Raw genomic sequence first — 23502 nt, forward strand, 5'->3', positions numbered from 1 at the left:
TGGAGTCGTCCAGGCTGCCAGCGATGACGCGCCCGCCGCGGCGCGGCGATGTGACTCAACGCAGCGTCAACTTTCGGCAATTTTCACAGGGCCAATTTTAAAATATCCACATTTTTTAAAGTTAGTCCATCAAGGGGAAGGATCAAATTATATTCTCCTTTTTTCAGATTTTTAAAATCGCACACCATCTTAAAAACCTGCATTTGTTTACAATAATTGCAAAAAAAAAGGTTAAAAAAAATTTTGTTTAATTAAAATAATTTTTTTACAAATTTCAACGTTTTCTTTATAATCACCGTAAAGCTCATCTCCATCCGCTTACTAGTTCCATAGTTATAATTTTTTAAAAAAAAGTTAGCACGTAACTTCAAACAGCTATAAAATCAACAATTTTCAAATTTTTGAAAAATTCTTTGGGGTACGTTTAATAATTGCTAAAACCTACAACATATTCAAGTTTGAGCAATCTACAAAAACTTACTCCAAAACGTGCCCGATTTCGCGTGGAATGACCCCTATATAAGTTCAGTTTCGTTCTAAAAAATAAAAAAAATATTAAATAAAACTGGTGAGTTAAAATTGTTTTAATTATTTAAACTGATTTGGATTTCAGGCGAGTACAGGGTGGGAATAAAGTTTAACGATCAACATATTCCTGATTCTCCACATAAGGTATACGTATCACCAGCAATGGGTGACGCTCATAAACTCGAAGTAGCACATTTTCCGGAATCTGGTGTACAGCCTGACAAGCCTGCTACTTTCCTTGTTCGTAAAAATGGCGCCAAAGGTGAATTGGATGCGAAGGTAATATTTATTTTCACACTTATACGTTCCACATTTCTAATTTCAAGTATATCATTGTCAATTTCATTTTTATAAGTATCCAAATTAATTATTTCATACATTCTGTTATATAAAAGCTTTTTATAAGTAGGTTAACATTTTTTATACAATTTGATGTGATTGCAGAAATATTATTACACTTCTGTGTTTTCATACTTCGTGATAATATATAAAAACAATGTTATTTTTACGAATATTTTACATCAGCGGTCAAAAGATTAGAATTACTTCTTATGTACAGGGTGTCCCAGAATTGGTCTTACAAGCAAGAAGCTAGTGATACTACATGAAAAAATAAGTCGAAAATATAGAATAAAATTTTTTAATCTCGTGCTCCGTCTTTCTGAAAATTGGCTTGGAATTACGGTTGGGTACACGAGGTAAGTGTACATAAGTGTAAAACACATTGTACCTTTGTACACTTGCCTCCGATTGAAATACAAACTTAATTTTTTCGAAAGTGAAAGATAAAACTGTATTTTACATTTTCGACTTATTTTTTTCTGTAAAATCACTCTTTCCGCTTGTATCACCAGTTCTGGAAATCGAGGTTCTCTTGCTAAACATATTGTTGCGAATAACGATAAATGCTTCTTTTTTAAAATAAGTTCATTCTTATTCAATTACAATTATTTTGTATTACATAGTTCGATTTTTGGTTCCTCAGTTCGATCAATTCATTTAAGCACTTCACCGGGATAAGGAGTAGTTAACGTGCGGCTTTTTGCTGTTTGACTTAAATTTTAAGCTAAGTCTGACTTGGAAAAACATACCGAGTTTGTTCTTCGCGCAATTTAAGAGAAAGGGAAAATCGAAGTGGAACACCGAATGCAATCCGCCCACTCAAGTTCAGACAACTCCTATTGTTAGAAACATCGAAACACAAACTAGCCGAGACACCCTAACCCTCCAAGACATCCGATCATCATTAGTCCCAAAGATTTTAGAAATACATGAGCAGTCGCTCTGGTCAGTGTTATGATTATTGCACTGAATCTAGGCGACCTTGTTTGGATTGTTCAGACGGTCCTGCAACGCACGTATGCACTCCTTTCTTCGACACTTTCCCTCTTTTATGACTAATAATGAAACGAATGTTTCGTTGCGGACATAACACATGATTCAAGTGATAATTAACAACTGTTGTATAAATGAACAACAACTTTTGAATACTGTATGTATTCATTTCAGAAAAATATTGATGTTTTTATCGTAGATGTATACGACAAAATTCTGTAAAAATTGCTTTACTTTTACAATATCGTGTACAGTAAATATAAGAAAACATTTTCTAGAACACATGGAATTGTTTGAGAGTTATAACAAACTGATATATGTAGTGACAAATTTTCGAAAAATTTTGAAGTTTCTCAACAAATTTATTTCATGTTAATGACAAAATTTTCTGTTTTCACAGATTGTGTCACCAAGCGGAGTAGAAGACGATTGTTTTATCCAGGTTATAGATTCTGACACATACTCTGTGCGATTCATGGCACGTGAAAATGGCGTTCACAATATACACTTAAAATTCAATGGTGTTCATATATCAAGCAGTCCGTATCGTGTCAAGGTTGGCAAGGTGGACGCAGATCCTGCTGCATTGCATGCTTATGGAAATGGATTAAAAGAAATAAAAACTGGTCAAAAAACAGATTTTATTATCGACACGTGCAACGCTGGAAGTGGTTCCTTGAACGTAACTGTTGACGGACCGAGTAGGGTAGCAATGGATTGTACTGAAGTTGAAGAAGGTTACAAAGTTAGATACACACCCTTAGTACCTGGTGACTACTACGTCAGCATCAAGTATAATGGATATCACATTGTTGGATCACCGTTTAAAGTTCCATGTACTGGTTGGTATCCCTACTATTGTTACCTACATTATATAAACACAATATTTTGTTGATATAAGCTTCGTTTTGAATTATATGTTCAATCTGTTTTATATTTATAATCTGTCTACAAATGAGCATTTATTTCCGATTAAAACGAGGTCACTGGCACTTGAATTCAACGTTTTAAAAAAGTTGAAGGAAAAGAGTTAATGTTGAAAAATAGAAAAGTATAGTAGTTTCTGTAACACATTATGTAAAGTGATCATTTTATTTTGCTTCATATTTACAACGTAAATAACGGAAAGTAACAGTAACAGAAATATGACAAACATGACCCTTTTTCATTGTATTAGACTATTTGGTGTCAAGCTTGCGCTGTTTTGTGCAGAAGTCGTCTGATAAGCATGTCCATATGTTCTCCATAAACAAACAATTCATGATTGTTCTCGGCTACTTGTCATCAGATAAATACAAAAAACCGATGTTTTTCACAAAACTAAGTCGGTTACTACCGTTTGAGAGTTAAATAGATAGTGCTATTCCTAATTCATAAAAAATTCAAGAAAACTACTGTCCTACCAACTTCTAATCGCGCATTTTTGAAACTGCGTTATAGCTAAATATAAAACGAACAAAAATCATAAGTTTCCAAAAGATATTCAAAAGCAACACTATTAAGGAATAAATCATAGAAAAATTATGAAAGGTTATCTACTTCGATTGTACACATATGGAGAGGTATTTTCTTGTTATCGTGAAATACTTCATTTAAAAGAGTTGAAATGGAATGTATTATGTTTTCATTACTATTCAGTAAAAATTAAAAGTGCATTGATGTGTTAATACTTGAATCGATCTCGGAAATCTCTCGCATCTAAATCCGCGATCAGTTCAGTACATACGTAAACAAGTTCTACACGAACTGTAGTGGCTTTCAATACCGAATCTATTCTTGAAGTTAAACACACTTATTGAATTACCTCCGACCTACGTTACCAATACTTTACTAATTAATTAAACAATATATTGTTATTTTCATTGTCTTATGCTATAGAAATTATTCACATGTACGAATACAATATTAAATCATTCATGTTACATATAGGCGCAGATTTAGCAGAAAGGGGCGCACAGGAAACTAGTTCAATTGTAGTCGAAACTGTTCAGAAAGTCTCAAAATCCAAACAAGCTGGACCAGTTTTACCCTTATTCAAATCCGACGCTAGCAAGGTGATAAGTAAAGGAATGGGTTTGAAGAAGGCATACTTAGGAAAACAGAATCAATTTACCGTTAATGCCGCTGAAGCTGGTAAGTATTTCTCAAATTATTAGATATAATTATTAGTTACTACATTATATATGTTAACACACTTATATAACATTCCTTGTAATCAGTAATACATACAAAGTGTGGTAAAAAAGTATATACGAAGGATACATAAATGTAGTACTACATTGTTTGAAATTTCGCCTCAATCTTTAGGCAATATATTAAAAAAATGAGATTCGTGGGTTTAACGAGGTATAGAATGGACCTGACATACTTGACTAATACTTGTTTTTTGACTCGCTGCACTTGCAATAAAATATAGTCCTGAAAATTCTATCTTATTTGGATCATGTGTCGTTTTCTTTAATGTACTTTCTAATTATACTCAAGAGAAGGATATAATTTGTCCGTGTCGTATAAACTATCCTATATAGTCCATACAACACGGATTTAAATACAGATATGTATTCGATTGTAAGTAGCTTCTTTATTGATTTATACAAACAAAGCAGATCTTTTCGATATCTCAACCACTAAAAAAACTAGTTTTTGAAGTGAAACTTGTTTGGGCACGGTAATATGAGGGGTGAGAGGAGAAACGTTCAAATCTATGTATAGTATAGCGAGTACGCTTGGTTTCCTAGTGAAACCTGAAATGAATAGGGAGATTGTCAATGGTCGTTAGAAAAGCAAAACAGATTCGAAGAAGTGTTCCTAGCGGTTAACTGTCGAACTGTACGAATGTTACAACGAGAAAAGATAGAGAAACATGTGTACGTGTGTAAAATAAATTGTGATGAGAAATTTTTAAACAATTTCGTACGCACATTTCTCTATCCTTCACGTGCAGTCTCTTTCGAATGTGCGTATAGTTCGACAGTTGACCGCTAGGAACACCTCTTCGAATCTGCTTCACTTTTCCAACGACTATTAACAATCTCCCTATTCATCTCTGATTTCACTATTTCGTTCCACTATGGTGAAGTAAATTACACGCGTTTCGTGTAAACGTTTCTTTCCCGTATACTCTGTTTTAAAGCTCTTACTATCCAGATACCCGAGTACCCAAAATACTCATTGTAACTTTAATTTGGATTCGAAATCCGAATCTGAGTATCCGGATACGGGTACCTGGATATCCGAACTTAGATTTGAGTATTCCGAATATCCGAACTTGGATCCTAGTATTCGGGTATCAGAATCTACATTTTTTTTCTTAATTATATAACTCCTACTCCCCAAATATCCAATATCACGCACGTTAGTGTGTAAAACTTCTGGAATCAATTTAATTAAACATTCATTTTGGTTCGTTAAAATATCATATTTCGAAAATCCCATATTGTCCATGAACATGATGTAATCACCAAATTTCCATAAATATTGAAATGAGTCTCTCCGATACTAAATCTAGTTTAGGAAGATGAGACTGCTTTGTGGGTATACGCATTGGTACAGCCATCGTATGTTGATAAAGTGGGCATGTGTCCGTGACTTAGAAATTGAATGTAACATTTAGACGTCATCATAGTATCCAAATTAACTTCCTGAAATTCTGTGGTCAGCAATTGTTGATATTCTTGAGTAACTTTTTACGATCACTTTTAAACCATAATCAATCACAAATTCTGCATAAAAAACCGAATGGATTTTCTGTATCTTCTTTCTGAAATTCTCTACGAATGTCGACTTATTTCCCCAGGTATACCATTTATGCAAATCCGGCGATTGCGTCATGTTTAGTGACAAAGATTTATAAGCGGAGTCAACTCCGCTGTCACTAAACATTGTTACAGGTTGGCTAAGGTTACGTCACACCCGAGTTATATTATATAAATTTGTATAATTTACGTCTGACTATTGAGCAGTTACCTTATGTTCTATTAATCACTATTAATAATATTACGCAAAATGGTAGTGTGGTCAGGATAGCAGAGCAGTTTCTGTATAAAGTAAAGTGCTCCAGCACAATACGTAAATATTAGTAATATCGTTATTTGTTAATTATATTTGCTCACACTTGCTCACATTATTTGCTATAATTTGCTTACGCTTTTCTAATTGTTCGTCTGCCGATAAATTTTGCACGCTTTATTGCTTACATGAATTAACAACGGTCAATCTCTCTTCATCGTGTGACACTGCTGTCCACGCAATCGTCGGGTCGCGTGCTGTATACAGTTTTCACGGCGATACAGAAACTGAGCACTGAAAGGTTCTTTTTTCCAATTTTAGAGCTCATACATGTCTTACAAATGTCATCTGTTCTAATCGCAAAGGTAGTCACCTAGCTAATTATAAAGGCTATATTGTTAGGAAAGAACACCAAAAAAAATGTATTAAGAGAAACACTAAACTAAATCTAAATAGCAAACTTCAAATATACAAAACTATTATTAAACCAATATGGACCTACGGAATTCAAATCTGGGAAATGGCAAACAAATCAAATATAAAAAATGGAAACCTTCAATCTATCACACTAAAATCAATATTAAACGCACCATGGTATATTTGAAATGACGACATTAGGAAAGTACTAAAAATTTCAACAGTGGAAGAAGAAATCATAAAACACTCCACAGCACACCACAGTAGGATTAAAAACCACGCGAACAAACTCCTTAAAAACTGTTACTCATATATCCCCAAAAGACTCAAAAAAAAAAAAAAAAAAACACCCTATGGATCTCCTCGCACCTACCTTCTAATCACTCATTCTTTTCCTCTCTCACACTCACACACTTCTACACACCTACACTTTCGTACACAAACGGACTCCCACACATATACATATAATTATTCACAGCAGATCCAATATCTTTCATTTTATTCTAGTGATTGTCGGTAAATGTATCGAAATCCACACGTTATTTTAATATGTCAGTTAAGTGAATATCAATAATTATAAATAGAACAATTAAATATATTAATAAAGAAACCTAAGAAAAAAGAAATACATATTATTACAGATTATTACAGATCGTATTACAGATCGTTCTCTGAAATTAATTATAACCGTCTTAAATAGTGCGATATACAAATGCACTTAGTTTGTATGAGCAATTCCCAGCAGATATTAATAAGTATTGCAAGCAATGGTATATACAATTCGCGATAAAGATGTAAATTGCACGCAGTTAGCTACATTCATTTTTGCTGATGAGTTCACGCAAATTTTGAATATCGATGTATAACGTTTTTTGCTTCAATAAAGTTGTAGCGTTTACATTCTCGAGGCTTCAGAAAGACACATTCACACGCATATAATACATACACGCGCTCACTCTCCCACAAACGTACTAAGTATTGTCCTACACAACGATTCCAAGGAGACAGCGGATGACACATTAATTAAAATTGTGAATTTAGAACGTCAGAGGCCTACGTCTATATGCCTGATTAGGTACATCATCCAAAATGCAAAGCATCGTTAAAACGCGTCCAATCCAACGTAATGCTCAAAAATAAAATACTGTCGAAAATTTTCTTCTCGGCACGTAACACTAGATTTGAACCTCTCTCCTTTCACCTCTCTCCATGTTTCATTTTTCGTTTCACTCTGATTTCCAATGAATCAATCCACACTACCCTGCTCAAAAAAGTTTCATTTCAAAAACAAAAGGTGTTAAGACTTGTAAATGTTACTAACACTTAACAGTTCTGATTAAGTGGCCGTATGCGCGAATGTGTACATATATAGACATCTGTAGAGTAGTGAAGATTGATAATTCAACTTTAAACTTTAGTTTTTCAAAGACGAACAGCCCTCTGCAATTAAAATAAGTATGAACAGTCAACAATAGAGAAGGAGTATCACTTTCCGTAATTTGAATGAAATCGACAGGGCACAGTTCTGGTCCTTCGTTTGTCAGGTTTAAAAATTTGTTCGATGATAAGGTAGAAATGTTTTTTGACTTAGTAGCTTTACCAGCGTCACTGGTGGAAACACATTGTGTTTCCTACGTCCACCGTTCGAAAAACGCAGAGGGCGCTTAAAAACTAATATCATCAACGACTTAAATACACAGTGAAATATACGAGTATATAGCTCTTATCAATGGTATATATACAAGTAGATTTTACTATTGACAAAGTTCATATTTACGTATAATGGTGTTTCGTCCGCAGGCATCTGCTGTACCGGCTTAGAAATTCGAAGGTAGTTCAGCGTCCTCTGTTCATGAAAGTCTGTTTGTTAAAAAACTAACTATTAAAGCTGTAAGATTGGCCCTTGGCGGGGGTTGAAATAATCAGAGCGCTCCGATAGGAGAATTGAGCTCGTGTGATTTTATTCTGCGTCTTGTATATATTTGACTTAACATAACACTTATTTTTCGTAACCTATTCAGGTATACATATACATGCATGTACATGTATTACTACTTTACGCTTTGTAAACTATATTTTATTCTTAAAATCACTAATATGTACAAAAGCGTATTGCGCAGAAAAAATTTGAAACATACATATTTGTACACAGTAATGTTCTTAAATGAAAGCAGACAATTAGTATTAGGAATAGTTCCCAAAGTAACAATTATTTATTATACTCTATTTTTATAAAAATTTGTACAAAATTTTAAGATTCAAAGAGTTTTATCTTCTTGATTGTCTTATAAAAACAGATCTTTTGATATTTAGAACTATACTCTTCTTAAAAAACGTTATTAAGTGAAATTGCTTTTGCAAGACTATTACTATTTATGCCTCAGAAATTCTGAAAAAGAAGAATACTGGCTGTGATTGTTTTAAACCAAAACATTTTTTGATGTTTGGAAGTTTATTACTATTTAAGAACGTTAATAGGTAAAATTAGTTTACCATTACAATCTCTGTTTATGTACCAGGAATTGATTGCATTATACAAACAAAATTTCTAACATTTGAAAATAGATTATTGTCTGAAAACATAATTAAAAAAGATCAGGAGATACATGACAGGTAATAATACACCTTTTTAGTTAGCCGCCCATAAAAGCAGTTCGAAAAAACAAAACATGTTGTCTCAATAATTGGTTATACCTCAGTTCAACGTCCGCAATACAAGGCCATATTTGGGCACATATCGGAATAGGTGATTTGTTGGAATTCAATTAAACGAAAGAGAAACAACGAGCATATGTGAATGAAATACCAATATCCGAGATGAGAGAACATGAATTTAAGTGAAGCGGTTACGTATATACAGCTCATTCGAAGGATGATATATCGGATTTCAATTTTCGATGTGCAGGAAAAGATTTTGACAACTCCATATGCCTCTTCTCCAGACACAAGTTCTTCAAAGAGACTCCTACTCTAAATGATACCTGCTTTCCTAATTACTGAATCATCTTGAGTAGCTAACTGCTGGCAGTCTTTTGGTTTATACTTCATGTGTGTATGTGCGTGTGTGTGTGGTTCTTTTCCACAACTATTTCCGGTCTTTAAGACTTCATAAACGTTAAACCGTAAAAGATACAACAAGATGTATTAAAACTGTTTTCTTCTATTGCTCCTCGACAATATGTATGCAAAATTACAAAATCCTCTGACTATTAGTTTATCGCATAGATATGTTAACTTTAAGACATTATTACTACAAAACGGAGGCAGATCGAACATTATGTCATAGGAAATTTTATAATCCAATTGGGGTACCCTACCAAGTACTCGAAATTCTCCTCGTGAACGTAGTTCCAAAAATTTTTAGAGATATTGGCGGACGTAAAATTAAATAAAAACGCAGATATGAAAGAGTGCATCATTGTATAGTATTTTGTGAAATCTACAATTTAGAACAAATTTGGAAATCTGTTCCTTTGAGCAGCGGCATGCTCACTTTTGTATCCAGAACCACACACGCGACAAGTCGCGACACAAAGAGCAAAAGGGTGGTGGAATCTGTGAATGTAGAGTGCAAAAGCACCTACACTACGCCACGACCCTCCCTGAATCACAGCTGGCACGGCTGAAAGCCCTCCCGCAGTTGCTCGCGGACACCGAAGAGCACTATTTCGCCAGGAGCAGGTTAATAGCCAATGATCAGGATAGATTTAGAAATTTGATATACAAATACATTAGGTATACATACAGTCAGTTAAAGAAATCTTCGTACACCGCACTAAAATTTACTTAACGTTGTATATTTTCAAAAGGAAAGATAATAAATAAACAAGTTTTACACCATTATATTCAGGAACATAACATTTATTATTAATGACAAGGAATAAAAATTATATTCTTTTATTAATAATTAAGTTAAAGGAAAAGAATGATAAACAGCAGTTTAATTCTAAAAATATTTACAAATAATACATATATGTATACCTAATACACGTAAAATAAATAACTGAAAGGTTATTCATATTTATGCTTTAAATAGGCTTCTAACTAGTTTATAATAGACTTATAAAGGATAGAGAAAAGAGGATAGATGTACAGTGAGTGTAAAAAGTATTTCTACAGTAGTCAATTTGAACAAAAACTCTGTAGAACTTTGTTTATTACAAAAATATGTTAACAAAGATATACATACATATTCTTAGAAATCTCTAAAACAAATGTCATTAATAAAAAATTATTTATTTATATTTATTATGTAAGTATTAACAAATTTCCAAAAAATGGCGTAAAATATAAGCGTAATATGTATTTGTACAGGCCTTGATTCGTAACATTCTACATAGAACAATTACAAGATAATCTATATGTAAACATACTTAGCATCAGTATATCTGGAGATGCTGTCGGTATAGGTAGTATCCTAAATTCAAACATTATCAACTATAAAATGGGGCGAAAAGGCAAGGAAACCTCTGAAAATGAAAGGAAAATTGTTATAAATTTACATAATAAGCGTAAAACACTGAGTGAAACTTCTAAAGTAAAACACATTATTGAAAAACAAATTTTTTCCTTCTTCGAATAGATATTGGAAACAATATGTTTTTCAGTCTGAATTTTGGAGATGAATATTCGGACTATACTGTTATAATTATAACATGGGAAGCTGAAGATAGCGTATTCTTTAGTTACATACACATGTAAAGAGTGTCCCATAATAGGTTGTACACATGGAAAAAATAAATCGAAAATATAGAATGAAATGTTTTGATATTATGCTTCGTCTTCGATAAAGTTAACTTTGTATTGTAAGTACGAAGTACGATATCAACAAATTTTATTTTATATTTTTGTCTTAGTTTTTCATATAAAATCACTAGTTTTCCGTTTGTGCTACCAGTTCTAGTGGAACATACACGCATAAAATAGTTCCACTTGATTTTAGTAAAGGGATTAACGTTCCATTTACTGATGGAATTTGAAAATTTGAAAATTTTGTGAAATATAGAAAAAAGAGTTTACATAGTATAACTGTTAGCAATCTTGATTGAGGATTACAACAGATCGTATGTATATAAGTTTGTACTTTCTTTTACTGATTTATAATTTTATATTTTACAGGTAATAATATTCTTTATGTTGGTGTATATGGACCCAAAGGACCCTGTGATGAAGTATTTACGAAACACACAGGCCGCAACAATTACAACGTGAGCTATTTGGTTCGCGAACGAGGAGAATACATAGTTATCGTAAAGTGGGGCGACGACCATATTCCGGGATCACCGTACAAAGTTGAAGTTTAAATAAATATATCTTGTCAATATTGCTATCCAACTTCAGCTCTAAGAGACTTTTCTTCACTTTATCTTCATTATTAAATTGATGGTATAGAGATATTTACTGGTTAGATATTTGTTTATCAATCAGTACTTAAACAAACATCAAGAATTTGTATGGTGCACATTTAATCAATTATTGGAAGCGATTTTAACTATAAAACTGTTACGACCATACCTTTAATCACGTTATGTAAGGTCTATCCTTTGCAAGTACGTAAATAATTATTTCTCCGTACTATTAACATCAATCGAACGTATGTGGCTTCTACACTTACTGTTATATTTATGTTTTTCTTCTACTTTCTATCTGTCAAGCATCGATTACATGAAACAAAATTATTAACATGCTTACAAGTGTAATATACATATATCTTGCGACATTTGTTCAATGCAATTAACAGATACACTAGAAACTTATTATACCACACGTTAAATAATAAAATTGGTTAAATGAAACCTGGTTCTACACTTGGTTCTCTACGTGTCTAACTGCGTCTAATTGCTCAGATTTACAACACATTAATGATAGTGTTATATAATGTTCTCTTTGCTAAAAACATCGACATGCTCGAGTTCGTAGTTCACGTTCAAGGGAAATTTCAATGAATTGAGTTTTTTAAAATGAAAATAGATGTAGACATGTTAATGAATCACACGTCGAACTACTTATAGTAGATAAACATCCTCATTAGTATGTAGCGATTTTAAGGCTGAAAGCTTCGAAAGGCTTCGCTCCTTCGCGAAGGAACAGAAAATAGCAATAAGGCTGTAGTGTAGACTTCATAAATGTGCCAACAAACTTTATAATTCATATATGGATAAGACTGTATGGGGCATCCGAACGGCGTCGTGAAGCCATGATGGAAGAATAGAGATACTTGGGAAGTATATAGCTCCATCTCTTTTATGCCCCCCTTGTGCGTAATGCGCATGCGTCAGAAAGGTAACGAAAAGAGACAGAGCTATATATCTATACTTTAGTGTTGGCTTCACTGGCCTCTCATTGGAAGTATATGCAATGCTCCATAAAGTCTTATAGATATATGTTATGAATGCACATAGTGAACAGCAGAAGTAAAGTGAAACTCTAAAAAAATATTTGAAATTATTTTTCTGTGAATGCTAAGAGAATTTTGACATCAGTTGCTTGAAGTTACTTTTTAAATAACGTGAAAAGTTATACATTGTAAACAAGTGCAGACAAACGATAAAAAACATAACCAGTTTGTTTTAGAAGTGCGTATTCCTTTATTGCAAGTCATTTCTTAAAGCTTAATTAAAAATGTATACATTGTAAAATATATAATTGTCTTTCTAAATTGATATTAGCGTTATGTAATAGATAATAATGACACAAATGATTAAATGTAATCAATGTTAAGACAGCAAAACTACAAACTTTTATTTATTAAAGGCGAGTATTGATTATTACATAAGATATATTACATATGTGTATATAGACATGATGAAAAACTTTATTAATGTAATGTTGAACTGTTTCAGAGTCTCAATCTTTCTATTCAATTCACTTTTACTTATGTTAGGATATCAAAAATATTTCAAAGTCACTAATAACCTTTTAAGCGGTACTGTACATTTTTTAGTATGCATATATGCATAAATAAGAAAAAGGCATTTTGATACTCGCTTTTGTACTGGATGTTCGAAATGTTGATAACCAATTTACAATTATATCTGTCACAATTATGGTTTGCTTGGCAACATATAAAACACAAAATTTGATTTAAGAAATTAATAGTGATTTTGAAATCTCCTTGGCACCTCCATGCACAAATAGAAAATCGAAGAAAAATGTTAGACTCGATAACAGTTCAACTGTAGAAGATAACATTGTCTTATGTCAATACTCTGCAAGATATTCAATGTCACGCTGTACATGCCACATTTTGCATAATTCGAATAATAAAATTAGTTCTTTGAGTCATTATTGCATTCCCTATGTAATGTCGTCAGAATCTAAAAATAGTTTTAACTGGCTATTTTACTGTTAGGAACAGATAAGGTTTAATTTAAAAAGAACACATCTTTGAAAACTATTTCGTTTTATCGCTCAGTCATCTGCTCTCCACAGTAAATCATTATATACATACATAGTATACATCACTCATTTTCTGCAATAATGATATAATTCAAAAAATAACCGGTTTTGAGATATTAGTATAAAAAAGTTGGTTTTTACGTAAAATGAAATTATTACTTGATTTCTGAAAAAGTGATGATTTCTAAGTTATGCCACTGTAGCAGCACATGAGCGATATACAGGGTGTATCAAATATAGCCTTCGATATTTTAAAGGATAATAGAAGATCCAAATTCATACACAAGATGTCCCATGATATAGTGTCCGATCTGCCTCCATTTTGTAATAATACCATACCTGTATGTTAAACTAACAATCAGAGGATTCTGTAATTTTATAGATGTATTAAAAGGCAGATACAGAGAAAAATAGTCTTAACTTTTATAAGGCTTCAAAAATTTACAATCCACGTTCTATAAACTGTAAGAGATACGACAAAATGTATTAAGTCTTTTTCACTGTATTTCTGCCGTTTAATACATCTAGAAAATTACTGCATTCCCTGATTGTTAGTTTAACACACGTTAACTTTAAGGTATCATTATTGCAAAATGGAGGCAGATTGGACACTCTCATAGGACATTCTGTGCATGAATTTGGATCGCTTACGACTCCTTCAAATATTGAAAGCTATATTTGTTACACTCTGTATACATGTATAATAAGTACCATTTTAAAAGGCTTATTATGCGTGTATAGAGTTATACAATCTATGTTTAAATAAATATCTGTTATTCTTGACTCTCTACTTTATAAATAAATACATAGGTCCAAAACTAATTGAATTATTGCGAGGTATTAAAGAAATCTTGGTCACTATTTAAACTTATTGATATATTATTTGTTCACTGCAGCTTTATTGCCGTCAGGAATAGTATAGTCAATATTTATGTCACTCGTATAAAGAAAAATTAAGTAATCCCGAAAATGAAATAGTAGTTATTATAGAAACATTAAGCCGTAATATTAAAGAATCCAGGTTGTGCCTTCCTTTCTGAAATACATTTTATTGAGTCCCACTTTATATAAACACGTGTATAAATCAAAATACATGAATTGTTATAAATTATATGGAAATTGAATAAACAGTACATTTATTAAATAGCTTTACAAATTGTATTTTTTCTGTTGAATGTTATACTTTTTTGTTACATATTGCAAACCTATGTGCCGTAGCTATCAGGTCATCTCATACAGGACTAGTGAAACATATTTAAATAGCATGTGCAAGTATAGTAGTATATGCAAGACGAAGGACCTCTTGATGCCAAGGGCGTCAGAGACGGCGAACATAAAACGAAAATTTGTTAATTTTTAGTTAACTGGTTCTTTTGAGAAGCTGAAGTACGATAAAAGTTGAATAACTGACTGAAATTTTGAATTTGAGACAGGCAGTTACCGCTCGAAGGTATTAATTTTTAATCTTGAAATAAACACTATCCTTGTACCAATTACGAGGATTTGAGACGGAATTTTCTATACGCGCCTGAGGCCAGTTGCATTTTGACACACAGCGACGCATGCAACGTGACGTAACATAGGGAGCGCAAGTGTAGTAAAGAAAACGAGCGTAAATATTAACATAAATAGAAGAAAGGCTAGCATAGTGCAAACATAAATCTGCTCTGCCCTATACAGCGTCTGCGTCTCAATTTCTGCCCAGCTTCAGACGCGTATGGGATGTCTCGCTTTTAGAAACAATTTTAACCGGCGTAGGCAACAAACACACAAATTGTAATGATCGGTATGACAAAATAGATGCCACTAAAAACCTGCTTAAGTTTGAATGAAAACCATTGAAAAATTATTATGATACTTCGCAAGTCATTTATACTAAATAATTTAATTTTCCCAAATCTAACAATGATTTTAAGAAGTTTACTAACTATCGCTATGTGTCTTTAGTGGAGATCGATCATATTCCACACTAAAACTTATTAAAAATTATTGAAGATCAATTACAGCACAAGAAAGAACTAGTAAAAGCAATGATTTTAATAACAAAATTATGTATATAAATAATTTATTTATTTCAGATTTTGATAATACGAAAGCGTGGAAAGTTGTATTGTAAGAATTATAAGAATAATAAATGCACTTAAATATTTTTACTTTTTGCTTATTTAAATTACACCTATTTTTAATTACAGTTACAAATAACCAATTAATAATAAATATTATAACAATAATAATTCTTTGGCGCCTTATAAATTTTACATACAGGCGGCAAACACTCTAGTACCGGCCATCCCATAAGTAGTAATGCGAATTTTCTAACAGCAGCACAGCGTAACAATAAAACATAATAAAACTATTTCACAATCTTGGTGCAACAGCTTTCGATTCTTACAAGGTGTTATAATAGAACCCGGCAAAGAGCATATTCGTCATTGTGTACATATTTACTGTTCGAATTCAGTAAACGCAACATGCCGTACATGTATTACCAAACTGACACAATTCAAAAACGTATATTTTTCAGGAGAAGCCAAAAACTGTTTATGAATTTATAAACAAATTATTTACTAAACTTGTAATAGTAGCAAAAAAAGTAGACTCTAAGAAACGTTTATTAAAAGTTATTTTCTAGATTTAACTATTCTTAACTTATGAAATCCCCCTTTTTTGAGTTATAACGGTTTTAATGTTCTTTTCAATCACATAAAACTGAATTATTTTGAGTTGTAACACTTTTAATGTTTCCTTACATGTACATATATTATTAATACCCAGTAACACAGTTGTAGTAATTTGAATTTTAAGTTTTTTTCCTTGATTTTAAGACCTTTCGGAAGTAATGTAAATACATTTCTTTTTTTCTTTATTCGCTTTTTGCTTGAATCTATTTTCGTTCTGAACCTTAAGTTCATTTGCGGTACCTATTAGAAGAACTAGTTATACTTTCAGACGACTTATTATCGGTGAAATTCAAATTTATGGGGTGTTTCCAAAGATGTGGGACATTCATGGAGAGTAGATTATATACACAAACACAATGGAGAAAGTTCATGTGGACATATGGCCGGAAACGTTTAGTTTTTTAGTTATAAGTTATTTGATATTGCGTACGGTGTGATACTTTCTTTAAGCCCCGTGATTGTGTGACACTCATTCATGGGGCCAAATATCTCTGGGCCTAGTATGACCTTAAAGAGGATAGCACACTCTGAAGGCAAGTAATAGGTTAGTCTTTGGGCAATACTTAATACGGTATAACTAAAAAACTTGTTTTTCCGGGAACATGCACATTTGAACTTCTTTGATTACCTTTATGCCTAGAACTTATTCTTCAAAAATGTCTTGAATGTTTGGAAAAACACTGTATATGTCGACCAAATCACTCTTGTCGCTGTATATTGGAGACACGCAGTAATTCGGATAATTACTTGATTTTAGTTTAGTTACACGTATAATTGCAGGTCACCACTCAGAACTACGTGATACTCTATAAAAACTTTTCTCGGATTCTGGCGTAATATTTAAATCACTGAAATATTTAGCTATGATTTCAAAATTAATTTTCGACATTGTATTATCTCGTTTTATCAAATTTTTCGAATTTTTTTCTTTTGCAACATTGTTATTAAAATTTTTGGTGCGTCTACAACAAAAGGAAATACTCCTATTCGGATTAACAAATCTATCAAAGTGATATTTTTGATAAGTAATTGAGAAGAAAATAACTTTAATTAGACGCGTATACAGGACAAAATAAAAAGTGATATTACTTTCTTTTCCATGAAATACAGAAAAGTAAAAATCGTACTAATTCATCAAAAGTAACATAACTCAAAATGTAATAAAATCATTCTGCAAGAGAGACATACATAGGTATATAGATAATTCCAAGTATAACAAGTATTCATTCTTATTTTAATCCTCAATACCGATACAACTCGAAATGTAAGAATTATTTTTTCATTTTTTTCATATTGCAATTAAAAAATTTAATTATGTTTGTTCTCTTATTCTAAATGTTATGAGTAACATAAGTGTCACCTGTTACCATAAATTTTACAGTTCAATTCATAAAATTTTTACCATGACTAGATATGTTTATAAATGCATTGTAAATTATTTCTATTATTTCCTATTATTTCCTATTTCTTACTAAAAAATTGTGTTTTTTAAGTTGTGTCACTTTTGTAGTATACGTGTGAACATATTAAACGAAACATGTAATCAAAGCAAACGAAGTGTATCTCTAATTTAAAATATTCAGAAATGGAAATTACAGTCTTGACGATGAACTATGGTTTAAAAGAATTCGTTAGAAACATAAGTACAAAAGATTGTTTCGAGTTCTGTTGTCTACATAACGTGCCGAAACGACCGCTTACATCAATGACTCAGTTTTTTTCTAACATACATATTGCGTTATAAGCAAGAAAAACTACATTTCTTCTAGTATGTAAGGAACTATTGCACAGGTAGTTCTTGAACATCCCTCGTGGATAGAAATATCTGGAAGTAAAAAAGGTGAGACGAAAGAAACATCCAGAAATGAAAAGAGACGCAGAAAAGTTCTTCGCGAACCTCCTTCCGAATCGAAAGGATCCGATTTATTTATTGGTAAAGTTGTAGGAGATTATAGGTGGGTAAACTCTATGTGGATAGGAGGAACAAGTTCTCTGTGCTTCCAATTCGCATTGTTTCGATAGGATGGTAGGCGGGTCGCAATTGGTTTCATAGGTGTCTTACACTCGAGTTCGCAGGCGTCGAAAACGAGAATTTGACTTGCGCCGTTGTACAGCCACCCGTTTTCCTCTTCCTCCCAGACACACGCCCTTTCCGACGCGACGGTTATATCGACGACGCCTCCGATATCCTCGTCGCACCCTTCTGTCACATTCGCTTTTACTACCAGGTGTTTGCGAAATATTCATATTTTTCCTTACTTATAGTAAGATGCAATATACTAACGCAGCGGTATTAATAGTTCACATTTCCTTCAATCGTTTCGAGAAACTAAAGAAACTTTATTTAAACCATGTATAAGATTACATTAAACTACGTTTAACATAAATTCATACATATAATAAGTCATTTTGTATTAAGTATAAATTATTGAATTTACTATTCTTATGGGTTTCATATTCATATTATACAAAAATTATTTAGGTATACCTGCTAACGAAAGAAGAACAAAGAATTGATTAATTGAATTAGGGTAGCTATCACAATACAGCTCAGTCCTTGTCATACCGAGATAAAGTCACTCAGAGTTTCAATACGGAGTTATAAGAATCGAAATTTTGATTAAACATTAATATTATTAAACAGTAATATAAAATTCAGCGAGAATAATTTTAAAGGTGTAATCTGTACGACCTTGACCAAAAATAAAATTTTAATCCTGGTAAGAATTACGAACTCACGAACAGCAAAAGTAGGGAAGGTGGTAACGTGTAAATTCGAGCATAGAGGTCAATTGTTAGCAGGTGAAAGATGGAAAGTGTAGGCGGAGCATTCAGTTCCGCCTCCATCTACGATCCCACCTCTTTACTATGCTTTTCCAAATGTTCCAACCTATCTTTCCATCTTTTTCACTGTTCCTTCTCAGTAATACCTTTTGTATTCTTTTCTTCCACCATCTCTAGCTTAACGAAATTAGTTCACTGCTTCAACTTTCAAACTATATTCTTCTTATTGTATTTCAAGTGGTTCCTTTTCCATCTTATTTAATCTTATGTGTATCATCTTATTTTCTGCATTATATTAACGATTCAAGTATCTGCACAGGTAATACTAAGCCCGATGACCATTTGGTAAAGAAATATATCATGTACTCGTCTGACTTGTCGTATAGTTGACATATAGACACTTCTACATGATCTATCGTGTGATCTGATTCACAAATTACAAACTATAACGTATGTGTATGTTCCATGATTAATTTCACCTTTCGCTTGAATGCTTTCAGGAACATGTATCGCAAAAGGAGTCATAAATTACATGGAAAATTCTAATAAGTGTCAACCTTATAATACAGTTCGCATTTGTTGAGGAAATACACATTTTTGTTCACATGTAGGCATTTAACCCCAAAAAGGATTTGGCAATGGAGACGATTGTCGTTTGTTCTTAATTCTTAAGTATTCATAGAGTCTGGTAGACTCCACGTGGTATAATTCTTATTATTGCTTTCACTTAAGCATGACAAATTTTATAATGAAAATTGTGAATATATGTCACACCTCGTTTTTACATTACAATTAATGTCGCATTAATTTTATAAATATTTGATATCAGTAGGTTTCAATCAAAGTCTCCGTAACTTAAAATTGGATGCCTGTAGTTGAGGGTTAAGCGTTCTTATCACCGCACAGACTACACACTGCTTTGAATGCCATTACAATCCAAAACAGAGAGCGTACCTAGTTTCAAGTACGACCAATGTCTTAAAGAGGCTTCCCCCGGCGCGTGATTCGGCGGACTTCTCTCAGCAAGCTTGATTCAACTGGTGGAAGCTTGTACGAATCTGAATCTGCGTGCTTATAACTTTCCCTAGCTTGTCGAATCTCGAATTTCGTATGGGTTACAGATTCGGATTCATACAAGCTATCACGCGCCCAACCAAGAAGGCTCGTCGAATTACGCGCTGTGGGAAATCGCAATTTTTGCTTTGAAGCTAGCCAGGTTCATTGTACCGAATATACATATAGTAGAGTTTTTGTTTACTCACCAGTATTAACATGACAATTGCATAATTGTATCTTTTAATATTATAGCTGAAACTTTTCTAATTAATACTAATAATAACATATTACAAAATTCCATATAAATACTAATTATTGTTTTTAATTCTAATCCACTCCTAGGCCCAATCTCGCCCTGAAACTTAAAAATACGACATGTAATATTGAAAATATTTTTACGTGTAGGTATCTCTGACACTAAAAATAAAGTCGGTTTAAGACGAGCGGGATGCAACAGTTTGCCATCGCAGAAGTTTTTCACTGTAGCTTTTGGACGTTGCGTTTCAGCAATAGGAGGGAGCGGAAACAAATGTACCATTTTTTACCTTTAGCCTATCTGCTAATTATCTTTCAAAAATATAAAAACAAAACGCATGCCTTATAAAAGTACGTTTATTAGTCTATCATTTGACCCACGTTTTAGCCTCATATGATAAATAGTCAAAGACATGTGGCAGTTTTTCGCAGTTATAAAAGGCATAACCAACTTCGTATCTGTATTTATTTGGTATCGTGTACTGGTTTAATGTAATTTTTTATTATACTCCAAATTATAATTCTGACAGACCTAATGAAGATTATTTATGGAACCAACCTTTACAATTTAGACATTAGATCCACTTCTCTCTCGAATAGCTATCACTCGAGGGTTCCAAACAAACCAAGCAAATAGTCATTGCTCTGTGAGAATTCCTATCCTGTATACTATTCTGCTTGCTTTGTTTCTTCATTGTTTTCTTGCCAATATATAAGTATAAAAGTAACATGTCACTTTTGTCCATATAGTGACGTGTTACTTTAGTCCCCTCTCACGTTTTTAGATATAAAAATGTTATACCCTATAAAAGACTTATTGAAAAAAAGCATAAGAACTTATAAAGACATTATTTAAGAATGCTCTCAATATTTATAGTTTAACTATGAATATTAAGAAAAGAAATAAATAAAAAAAAAAAAGAAAACAGAAACTAATGTGAATGATCTAAATATACAAATTCAGTTTGACCACGGGCGATTCCTATTACAGCTCACAGCTCCAATTGATAAAATAAAAGTAATATTACTATACACATGTAACTGTGTAAAAGAAATTTTCTGGGAATATTTGTGGAAGGATGGAGAAAGCTTGTTTCTTTCATGACACCAATACTTTTATTCCCGCTATTCCTTACATAGATTTATATGGAATATAAATCCTATATTTTTTTCTTGTATCGTTATAGAACCTAAAGAAACAAACTCAACAAATACATTAAATATATCGTTATATTTGCATTTGAAGATTAAAATCTCTTAATGATTCACGCGGCACATTGACGTACACTATTCGTATTCAAACGTAAAAATTATCTGCTGTTAGAAGTGAACATACTTTTATAATAGATTAACAATTATTAAGTCTGCAGATGTTGGAAGTGGAAATAGTGTGGTTTGATTCAATGCATAATTGGAATGTTTTAACTCTATCTATTTCTTCATATGCAATGCTGCAGTAATTCGTTTGCCTCGTATCCTCTGGAGTTGAAGATCTTTTTAGTAAACATATTTTCCAATTTAACCCACAGATAGGAATCCAGTGGAATTCCCCTTCGTCCAACGCGTAAGAAAAAATAATAAAGGATTGAAGCAAGCGGTTGCTATCGCTTTGAATATCTGTAGCTTCAAAAATGTTTAATGAAGTGTAAAAGTAAACATGTTCGCTTCCAGTAACAGCTAATGTTCACGCTTAAATATGAAAGTGTGATTCGATGTGCCGCGTGAATATTTAAAAGATTGTAACCATCAAATGGAAATATCTTATGACGCAATAATCCCAACGATGTGGTTAATATGGTAGTTGAATTTGTTTTTCATGCTGTTGAAGGACATGCAAAGAAAAGTAGGATTCCATTAAAAAAGCTATGAATGAACTTGAAATCTTGTAAAAAAGTGATCTTAAGAAAAAGTTCGTTTCTTTTTATTCTGCGTATTCCTTCAAATAATGTAAGATTAGCTTTGACTTTTCTACTTTTGACGTATAGCACGATGTGAATCATAGCAGTCATTTAAAATGATAGATTACGGGAAACAGACAATAACTTGAACAATAATAAAGATAATTACATGAAAATGACACTGCGTTAGTTTGAATATTTAAATACTACACATGTAGAAAAAGCTTTTAACTCTTGGTCTGTAATTGCATAGTAATCCTTTATGTTAAAAATTGCATAAATTTGACACTTCCAGGTAGGAATACAAACCCTTAGGCCCCGTCCAGACAGAATCGCCATGAACGCGATAGCTGAGAACACCCTGAGAGGATAAATAGATGGAGAAGACATACTGCAGACAGAGTTAGAAGATTTCGGGGATGACCGAAAGTTCCTGAAAATCCTTGAAGGACTGCGTATACAGTGTTTGGGAACATCTCGAGACTGTCTGGACGGATGATCGCAGGCGCGGCAAATCGTCTTGCTCGATGTCCAGATAGACCGAAGTGGCGTTGTCCCATGCGCTGCGACGAGTATCTTAAGAAAAATGAAAAGCAAATTGTTGTTTGTATGCAAAATACGGGTTACAACTACATAGAAATACGGTACAAAGTGTTGTTTATATAAAAACTGCAATTACAGGTGAATACAGGTATCTAGAATTAATAAAAGACAATGTAGGTAATCATTAATACGAGTTGACTTTATAATATTGGACAGAAATATTTTTAACAGCGATGTATATTGTCTTTTGCATTGAAAAATTTGTCTTTTACCTACTTTGAATCCTTGGCTATTTTAAAAGTGAGACTATTGGTTTATTATCTGGAAATGTATTGGAAACAGGCGGTCTAGCTAGAAAGTACGTTTACGAGTTGTTTTGTTAATAAATCCATTCACTCGAAAACAATAGTTCACTGCCAGAGTAACGAATAAGAGACGAGATAATAATATTTGACCCTCGATTCTTTCCTCCCGTGTAGTTGGTCGAACTAATCGCTGTACAAGGATTAGTGGTAAATAGAGAGAAAAACGTTCAACGTAAAATATGTAACAATATTGCACAGATTATTAATATTAATAATGATAGTAGTACTAACAAT

General features: G+C 32.6%; 1 protein-coding gene across 7 annotated transcripts in view; it reads left to right on the forward strand.

Moving 5' to 3' along the window:
* The window catches only part of Cher (filamin A protein cher), a 206614-nt gene extending 191780 nt beyond the window's left edge, over positions 1-14834 (forward strand). For all 7 annotated transcript variants that reach the window (XM_076391756.1, XM_076391755.1, XM_076391757.1 and 4 more), the window contains 4 exons: positions 614-807; positions 2264-2705; positions 3793-3996; positions 11407-14834. In XM_076391756.1, coding sequence (XP_076247871.1) covers positions 614-807; positions 2264-2705; positions 3793-3996; positions 11407-11591 — 1025 coding nt within the window. In that variant the 3' untranslated portion in view covers positions 11592-14834. The remainder of the gene's footprint in view (positions 1-613; positions 808-2263; positions 2706-3792; positions 3997-11406) is intronic.
* The last annotated feature ends 8668 nt before the right edge of the window (positions 14835-23502 follow it).

The sequence above is a fragment of the Calliopsis andreniformis genome, unplaced genomic scaffold, assembly GCF_051401765.1.
Source record: "Calliopsis andreniformis isolate RMS-2024a unplaced genomic scaffold, iyCalAndr_principal scaffold0048, whole genome shotgun sequence".
NCBI lineage: Eukaryota > Metazoa > Arthropoda > Insecta > Hymenoptera > Andrenidae > Calliopsis > Calliopsis andreniformis.